This window comes from Rhinopithecus bieti, unplaced genomic scaffold (genome assembly GCF_001698545.2).
Source record: "Rhinopithecus bieti isolate Rb0 unplaced genomic scaffold, ASM169854v2 scaffold_26302, whole genome shotgun sequence".
Classification (NCBI taxonomy): Eukaryota; Metazoa; Chordata; class Mammalia; order Primates; family Cercopithecidae; genus Rhinopithecus; species Rhinopithecus bieti.
Genome location: NW_016812027.1, coordinates 28,938 through 38,729, shown reverse-complemented (window position 1 = coordinate 38,729; position 9,792 = coordinate 28,938). Strand labels below are relative to the sequence as shown.

The 9,792-nt window shown below is 36.7% G+C and overlaps 1 protein-coding gene across 2 annotated transcripts in view; it reads left to right on the top strand.

The window, feature by feature from the left end:
* Nucleotides 1-9,792, top strand: part of SCAMP1 (secretory carrier membrane protein 1) — a 115,494-nt gene that overhangs the window by 90,244 nt on the left and 15,458 nt on the right. The window contains exons 7-8 of one of the 2 annotated variants that reach the window (XM_017895541.1): nucleotides 1,849-1,950; nucleotides 5,107-5,224. In XM_017895541.1, coding sequence (XP_017751030.1) covers nucleotides 1,849-1,950; nucleotides 5,107-5,224 — 220 coding nt within the window. The remainder of the gene's footprint in view (nucleotides 1-1,848; nucleotides 1,951-5,106; nucleotides 5,225-9,792) is intronic. The other variant, XM_017895542.1, reaches the window with a different exon arrangement.

Here is a 9,792-nt window from a genome sequence, read left to right as displayed (position 1 = left end):
TCCCCCTCCTCCCTCCTCCCCCTCCTCCTCCAATACTACTACTACTACTTCTTCTTCTTCCTCTTCCTCCTCTTTCTCCTCTTTCTCCTCTTTCTCCTCTTTCTCCTCTTTCTCCTCTTCCTCTCCCTACCCCCTCCTTTTTTTTTTTTTAATGAAGATGGGTGTCTGCTATGTTGCCCAGGCTGGTGTCAAACTCCTGGCCTCAAGCAATCCTCTTACCTAAGGGCCTGAATAGCTGAGATTACAGGTGTGAGCCATTACGCCAGCTCCCAAAAGACACTCTTAAGAGAATGAAAAGACAAGCAACAGACCAAGAGAAAAACTCCTTTGTCAAGCGTATATCTGAAAGAGGACTTGTACTTCTAGAATATAGTTTTAAAAACTGTCACAACTCAATGATAAGGGAAAAGCAATCTAATTACAACATCAGAAAAGATTTTAATTAGTTCATGAAAGAAGATCTGTATATGACAAAAAGCACATAAAAAGATAACAATATTACTTATTAGGAAGATGCAAATTAAAACCACATAAGATAGCACTATACAGCTGTTAGAATAGCTAGAATTAAGAAAACCATAACAAGGGTTAGTGAGATGTGGAAAAGCTGGAATACTCATATACTGCCAGTGGGGATGAAAAATAGAACAACCAGGCCGGGCGTGGTGGCTCACACCTGTAATCCCAGCACTTTGGGAGGCTGAAGTGGGCAGATCACTTGAGGTTGGGAGTTCAAGACCAGCCTGACCAACATGGAGAAACCTTGTCTGTACTAAAAATACAAAATTAGCTGGGCATGGTGGCCCAAGCCTGTAATCCCAGCTACTTGGGAGGCTGAGACAGGAGAATCGCTTGAACCTGGGAGGCGGTTGCGGTGAGCTGAGATCACGCCATTGCACTCCAGCCTGGGCAACAAGAGTGAAACTCCATCTCAAAAAAAAGAAAAGAAGAAAAATAGAACAACTTGTTTGTAAAACAGTTTGGCAGTTTCTTAAAAAGTTATACCTATACCTATGATATGTTCCAGCCTTTCCACTTGTAGGTATTTACCTAAGAGAAGAAGGAAATATATGTTCATGGGAAGACTTGTACATGACTATTAATAATAGCTTTATTATCAATAATAATAATAACTTTATTTGTAATAATAAAAAACTAGAAACAACCTAAATGTCCAACAGTGAATGAATAAACTGTGGTATATTTACACAATGGAATACTACTCAACAACGAAAAGGAATGAACTTTTGATACATGCCACAAAACTGGGTGAATCTCAGAATAGTGGTACTGAGTAAAATGAGCCAGACAAGAAAAAAAGACTATATAATATATGATCCCATTTATATAAAACTCTAAAATAGTCAAACTATGGTAACAGAAAAGCAGTGGGTAGGGTAGGGCTACCAAGGGTTTCAAGGAACTTTGGGGATATGCTCACCGTGGTGATTGGGGAATCAGGTATATAAATGTGTCAAAACTTATTAAAGTGGTATTTTAAACATTTACAATTCATTGTATGTTGATTATAATTCTAAATGCTATTTAATAAAAGAAAATGAATAAGTTTTTCTGTCAAGAGGGATTGTGGTGCAGTTGGAAATTGAAAGGACAAAGCGAGGTTAGAATAGCGATATCTGGTGTTAGTATGACGGGTTCACACAAGCTATTACCGTATTGTTAGCTTGAGGCCTCGGGTGGCTGCCACTTTTTTTTTTGTTTGTGCTTTTAAGGTTTGAATGTCATTCTGCAGGTGAGTGTAAAGATAATGAGAAAAATGACGTTTTCCCCTTTTTTCTTTCTAACCCCTTTTTTCTTTCTTTCTTTCTTTCTTTTTTTTTTTTAAAGGAGTGACAGTTCATTTAGATTCTTTGTATTCTTCTTCGTCTATATTTGTCAGTTTGCTGTACATGTACTCCAAGCTGCAGGATTTCATAATTGGGGCAATTGGTAAGTTGTTTTTTTGTGTTTTTGTGTGTGTTTTTTTTTTTTTACTAGTTTTCAGCTTTAATATTGTATTATAATTTTGGCTTCCTAACCTAGTTAACCCAGAAAACCAGATTAGAAAAAATAAAAGCAAAATTGTTTTAAAATGCAATTTAAAATCTCATAAGGCATAAACTTTGGACAAACCTGTCTCTTTGAAGATTATGTTCAAAAACAGCACATTTTATCTAGTTTAAATAAATATATGTATGTAAGGGGCGCTAAGAGGAAGACCGCAGAAGAGACTGAGGTGGTCAGAGAGATAGAGGGACCAAGGAATGTGGAAGGGACAGGAAAGAATTTCAGGGATTTTAAGGAAAAGGATACCTATTATGTGTAAAGCCCTATTTTAGGTGTACAAACAGATATATTTTTATATATGAGTATACATGGACACTTGTCTTTGAAAGGTAGAATCACTGCACATACGTATATACATACATCTTTAAACAATCGAATCATTCTCATGGCTCATTCAGTGGGGGACCCTCAGAAATGGAGACTATCTGGACCCAGGCTAGGAGGTAATAACAGATTTAGGTCTCTCTTTACACTCTGATGCAAACATTCCTTGAGTGAAATGGTGGGTGGAAGAGTACACATCTCTAAAAGTATCTGTTCCGCTCTTCTTTCTTTTATACTGACTTGCATTCAGCTGTATTCTTACATGCCAGAAGCATATGTGCTGCAACTTTGTTCCATTGTGTACATAAACCAAAATTGAAATTAGCGTTTAATTAGAGTGTGTTGAGGACTTAAATTTAGTATGCTGCTACTGAAGTGGAGTAGTGATTGGCAGTCAGACAATTCTTGGCAGTTCTGCAGAGCTCCTAATGGTCATAAATATATGCAGAGAATTTATATAGATATTTTAAATCAGTTCTCAGAAAAGTAGTTTTATTATTATTTTAAATAGTGTCTAGTTTTTGGTATTTTAGGGAGAGGAAATGTTTTAAATGTTTAATTGAAAATATGCTGCTTTAACAGCACAAGGTTTTTTTATTCTCGCGAAATTGAGGTAATTTCTTTTGGTTTTTAGCACAGATATAGGGAAAATGCTAAAATTGAGCATAACAGCATGTATGTGACTAAATAGCGTAAAAAGAGTCTGCTAATGAGGGTGCATATAGAATTGACCTGTTTTAAGATAGACCCACATGTAATTCAGATTTTTTGGGTTAAACTTTTTACTTTTAGGTAATTGTAGATTCACGTACAATCATAAGAAATAATGCAGAGATCTCAGGTACCCTTTATCTAGTTTCTCCCAATGGTACTCATCTTGCAGAACTATAGTAAAATATAAAAACCAAGATCTTGACGTTGATAGTAAAGATACAGCACATTTTCATCACCAGAGGATTCCTCATGTTGCTTTTCATAGCCACACTAAAACCTCCCTTTTCCCCTCACTCCTTAACACCTGGCAATCCCTAATGTGTTCTTCATTTCTGTTGTTTTGTCATTTCAAGAAGGTTATAGATGTGGTATCATAGTCTATAGCCTTTGGCTTTTTTCACTCAGTGTTATTTTCTGGAGATTTATCCAGGTTGTTATGTATATCTGTAGTTTATTCCGATTGGTTGGTTGATTGAGACAGAGTCTCACCCTGTCGCCCAGGCTGTAGTGCAGTGGGGTGATCTCAGCTCACTGCCTCCACCTCCTCGGTTCAAGTGATTCTCATGCCTCAGCCTCCCAGTTACTAGCTGGGATTACAGGCACCTCCCACCCAGCCCAGCTAATTTTTCTATTTTTAGTAGAGACAGGGTTTCACCATGTTGCCAGTTAGGTCTTGAACTCCTGGCCTCATGTGATCTGCCCGCCTCAGCCATCCAAAATGCTGGGATTACAAGCATGAGCTACCATGTCTGGCCTCCTTTTTATTTTTGAGTAGTGTTCCATGATACGGATGTATCACAGGTTATTTAACGGTTTACCAGTTGAAGGACATCAGTATTGTGTCCAGTTTTGGACTATTACAAATAAAGCTGCCATGAAATTTGTGAATAGATTTTTGTGTGAACATAATTTTCATTTCTCTGGGATAAAGGCCAAGAGTGTAATTATTGGGTTATATGGACGTTGCATGTTTAGTTTTTTAAAGAAACAAACTGTTTTCTAGAATGGCTGTACTATTTTACACTCCCACCAACAAGTATGAGCAATTTAGTCTCCACTTCCTCACCAGCATTTGGTGGTTATAACTGTTTCTTTTAGCCATCCTAATAGGTGTATAATGATATCTCATTGTGGTTTTGAACATCTTTTCATGTGCTTATTTGTTGTCTTTATGTCCTCTTGGTAAAATGTCTCTTCATGTCTTTTATCCATTTTCTTAATAATTTTTTTGTTCTGTTGAGCTTTGAAAGTTGTATATATTCTAGATGTGAATCCGTTGTTGGATATATGGTTTATAAATATCTTCTTCCATAATTCAGCAGAATTGAAATTAAACATTTTAAAAAATGTAGTAGTAGGCCAGGCGCGGTGGCTCACGCCTGTAATCCCAGTGCTTTGGGAGGCCAAGTCAGGTGGATCATGAGGTCAGGAGTTCGAGACCAGTCTGACCAACATGGTGAAACTCCATCTCTACTAAAAATACGAAAAGTAGCCAGATGTGGTGGCGCACACCTGTAATCCCAGCAATTCAGGAGGCTGAGGCAGGAGAATCGCTTGAACCCAGGAGGCGGAGGTTACAGTGAGCTGAGATCATGCCACTACACTCTAGCTTAGGCGACAGAGTGAGACTTTGTCTCAAAAAAAAAAAGTGATAAACTCAAAACTCATAAGCTTAAAAAATGTACAGCTTAAAAAATGTACAGTCTGGAATTAAACACTTGAGCCTCTGGAGTTTGGTTTGCTTTCGAATTCAGACTATGCCATTTATAAGCTGTGTGACCTCGGGCGAGTTACTGAATATCTCAGTTCCTCATTTGTAAAATTAGGGATTTAAAACAGCATCTATCCTATTGGGTGGGTTGTGAGAATTAAATGCGCTAATACACGTGAAGAACCTGAACATTGCTTGACTGGTAAGTGTTGAATATGTGTTAGATATTATGCTATTTTTAAAAAGTTTACATTAACTTTTGTCTAATTACACTTTTTATTCCTTTGTAGTGGTTGGATTTCATCCCTTACTGGTCTCAACCAAAATATTCCTGTTGGAATCATGATGATAATCATAGCAGCACTTTTCACAGCGTCAGCAGTCATCTCACTAGTTATGTTCAAAAAAGTAAGTGAAATTTTATGTCTAAATTTTTATAGTGAACCTGATGTAAAGTTTTCATTTTCCCATTTTGCTGTAATTTGGTGTAACCTGAAGCCATTTTATCGTTATTGTACAAGCTTGCTTTCTGAGGATTACTTTTTACAATTAAAAGTTATGCATAGGTACATTTTAGAAAATTGCATCACATTTTAAACTTCAGTAAAAAGGGAATATTTTAAAATCATTTTAACTGAAAGTTTTCATGAGTTAAAGAGTCAGCCTCATTTTAAAATTTGGATTTTAATATATGCTAAATTTCTTTTTTTTAAATATGAAGCATATTGGCCTGATTAATGAATAGAAGCAAAACTGTTACATGGTATGTACTTTTTATTCATATATACCTCTTAGGTTTTGTTTTTTTGGTTTTTAAAAATTTTTTATTATAAATTCAGAGGAAACATGCAAGTTTATTACATGGTTATGTTGCATAATGCTGGCGTTTGGGCTTCTATTGAACCCATCACCCAAATAGTGAACATAGTACCTGATAGTTTTTCAAGCTTTGCTCTTCTCCCTCCCTCCCTTTTGGAGTCCCCAGTGTCTGTTGTATCCATCTTTATGTCTGTGTGAACCCTTTGTTTAGCTCCCGCTTCTGAGTGAGAACATGCAGTATTTGATTTTCTGTTTGTGTGTTAATTCACTTAGGATAATGGCCTCCAGCTGCATCTATGTTGCTATGAAGGACGTAATTTCATTTTTTTATGTGGTATAGCTTTTCATGGTGTATATGTATCACATTTTCTTTATTCAGTCTACTATTGATGGACACTTAGGTTGATTCTATGACTTTGCTATTGTGAATAGTGCTGCAATAAGCATATGAGTGCAGGTGTCTTTTTGATAAAAGGATTTCTTTTCCTTTGGTTAGATACCCAGTAGGGGGATTGCTGGGTTGAATGGAAGTTCTATTTTTACTTCTTTGAGAAATCTCCATACTGTTTTCCATAGAAGTTGAAGAAATGTACATTCCCATCAATGGTATATAAGCATTCCATTTTCTCTACATCCTTGCCAACATCTGCTATTTTTTGACTTTTTAATAATAGCCATTTTGACTGGTGTGAAATGGTAATTATTGTGGTTTTGATTTGCATTTCTCTGATTGGTGATGTTGAGTTTTCTTATGTTTGTTGGCTGTTTGTATGTCTTCATTCAAGAAGTGTCTGTTGATGTCCTTTGCCTACTTTTTAATGGGGTTTTTTTTTTTCTTGTTGATTTAAGTCCTTTATAAATTCTGGTTGTTAGTCCTTTGTCAGATGCATAGTTTGCACATATTTTCTCCCATTCTTTAGATTGTCTTTTTACTCTGTTTATTCTCGCTCTTTCTTTCTGTCTTTTTTTCTGTCTTTCCTCTGTCTCTCTGTCTTCCTGTCTTTCTTTCGTGAAAGAGAGTCTCACTCTATCGCCCAGGCTAGAGTGCAGTGGCATAATCTCAGCTCATTGCAATCTCCACCTCCTGGGTTCACACAGTTTTCCTGTCTCAGCCTCTTGAGTCTCTGGGATTACAGGCATGAACTAGCATGCTTAGCTGATTTTTGTATTTTTAGTAGAGATGGTGTTTGACCATGTTGGCCAGCCTGGCCTCAAACTCCAGACCTCATATGATCAGCCCTCACAAAGTACTGGGATTATAGGCGTGAGCCACCGTGCCCAGCCTGTTTAGTGTTTCTTTTGCTGTGCAGAAGCTCTTTAAGTCCCATTTGTCAATTTTTGTTTGTGTTCCATTTGCTATTGAAGTCTTAGTAGTAAATTCTTTGTCTAGGCCAAAGTCTAGAAGAGTATTTCCTAGATTTTCTAGGATTTTTGTAGTTTGAGGTTTTACATTTAAGTCTTCAATCCATCTTGAGTTAATTTTTGTATACGGTAAGAAGTAGGGGTCAATTTTATTCTTCTGCATGTGGCTAGCCAGTTTATCCAGCACCGTTTATTGAATAGGATGTCCTTTCCCCATTGTTCATTATTGTTAGCTTTGTTAAAGATCAGTTAGTTGTAGGTGTGTGGCATTATTCTGGGTTCTCTGTTCCATTGGTCTGTCTGTTTTTGTACTGGTTACCATGCTCTTTGGTTACCATAGTCTTTTTCCTTTTTTGAGACAGAATCTTGCTCTGATGCCCAGGCTGGAGTGCAGTGGCACAATCTGGGCTCACTGCACCCTCCACCTCCCCAGGTTCAAGCGATTCTCATGCCTCAGGCAGCCAGGTAGTTGGGACTACAAGCGTGAGCCACTACGCCTGGCTAAGTTTGTATTTTTAGTAGAGATGGGATTTCACCATGTTGGCCAGGTTGGTCTCTAACTCCTGGCCTGAAGTGATTCGCCCGCCTCGGCCTCCCAAAGTGCTAGGATTACAGGTGTGAGCCACTGTGCACTATAGTTTGAAGTCAGGCAATATGATGCCTCTGGCTTTGTTCTTTTTGCTTAGGATTGCTTTAGCTATTCAGGCTCTTTTTGGTTCCATATGAATTTTAGAATTGTATTTTCTACTTCTGTGAAAAATGATGTTGGCAATTTGATAGGAATTGTATTGGATCTATATATTGCTTTGGGCAGTATGGTCATTGTAACAATATTGATTCTTCTAATCCATGAATGTGGATGTTTTTACATTTCTTTGTGTCATGTATGATTTCTTTCATCAGTGCTTTGCAGTTCTTCTTAGGGAGTTCTTTCACTTCCTTAGTTAAATGTATTCTAGATGTGTGTAGGGGTGTGTGTGTTTGTCTATTGTAAATGGGATTGAGTTCTTGATTTGGTTCCCAGCTTGAACGTTGTTGGTGTTTAGAAATGCTACTGATTTTTGTATGTACTTTTGTGATGCTACTGATTTTGTATCTTGAAACTTTTTGTTGGTTTTTTGAGACAGAATCTCACTCTGTTGCCCAGGCTGGAGTGTAGTGGTGTGATGTTGGCTCACTGCAGCCTCTGCCTCCTGGGTTCAAGCAATTCTCACGTTTTAGCCTCCTGAGTAGCTGGAATTACAGGTGTGGCACCCGGCTAATTTTTTGGTATTTGTTGTAGAGATGATTTTGCCATGTTGGCCAGTCTGGTCTCCAACTCCTGACCTGAAGTGATCCACTTGTCTTGGCTTCCCAAAGTTTGGGAGTACAGGCGTGAGCCACCGCACCCGGCCTATATCTTGAAACTTTACTCAAGTTATTTATCAGGTTTAGGAGTCATTTGGAGGAATCGTTAGGATTTGTTAACTGCCCAGTTGTTTTAGCTACACTTCTTCCTGGAGAATTCCCAAGTCTATTTTCACATCCTTAAAAAAAAAAATCGTTACATGGAGGAAGGTAAATTAGTGTGTTTATTTGTTTATTTAAAGTTTTGTTTTGTCTTGCATATATATAATTTTGATATATTTTATACGTATTCAAACATGATATTGAGACCTTGGGAATAACACCTATGTTTTAAATGATAAAGACTTTTTGATAGTTCTCACTTTAAAGAAAATAAATACTTATAATTTTTTTACTATTTTATTTATTGAGGATATGTATGAGAAATGCATAGAAATAATTTTACCTTATATTTAAAACCACTTTGTACTCTTTCAGTACTTTACTCAGATATTTGCCTTTTATCCTTCTCAAAACCCTGTGAAGGTTAAACTGTGTCTGTTCTTCCATATTTTCTCTATTTGAAATTTTTAACTTCTCTTCTGCACCAAACACACGTACCATTGACACTCAGCTTTCTAATGTTACTAAATCCCTTTTCCAGTTTTCTTCCTCCTTAACCTCTGTAGCTTTCTATACCACAGGTGGCTCCTCTGCTAAGACTTTGCAATGATGTTCTAATTCTGCCTCTCTGGCTCTTCTTTCTCATCCATGTCTTTATCCACTTCATAATAAGGTCTTAAATGTAATCGGCTCTTTGTGCTGTGCAGTCATTTTCTTTGAGAATTTCATCTTCCCTTATTTTTTTTGGTTTCTTCTCTACCTAGGTGACCTAGAATCTTGGAATTGGAAAAGATAATGCTTTGCATAAACCTTTAGTTGCATCCTCAGTTTGTCATTTTCATCTCCAGTTGTTGATTGATGTCATCTTTTCACAATAATGCATCATAAACTCTTCAGTTTCTTAGTGCTAGATGTGCCTTTTGAATGTTCTGATTAATATTCAAGAAGCGTTTATTAAGACCATATATTGTATAGATTCAGTTATTATGAAATGTCTAAAATGGGCAAATATATAGAGACAGAAAATATATTACAGCTTGAATGTGGCTTATGGGTGGGGTGGGTAGTGGGGGTAATGAAAGTATTCTAAAATTAGGTTGTGTAGATGTTATAGTCACAACTCTATGACTATACTAAAAATCATTGAATTGTATACTTTAAAGGGTAAATTGCATAGTATACAGATTTTATCTTAAGCTTTTTTTTTTTTTGAAGAAACACTTATTGAATACCTATTATGAATGAGATGGCAATAAGCACTTTATGTAATTCCATTGAACATTTTTGTCAGTGCTGTGATTGCTCTGTCAGTGCTTTCATTACCTTTTTTTTTTTTTTTTTTTTTT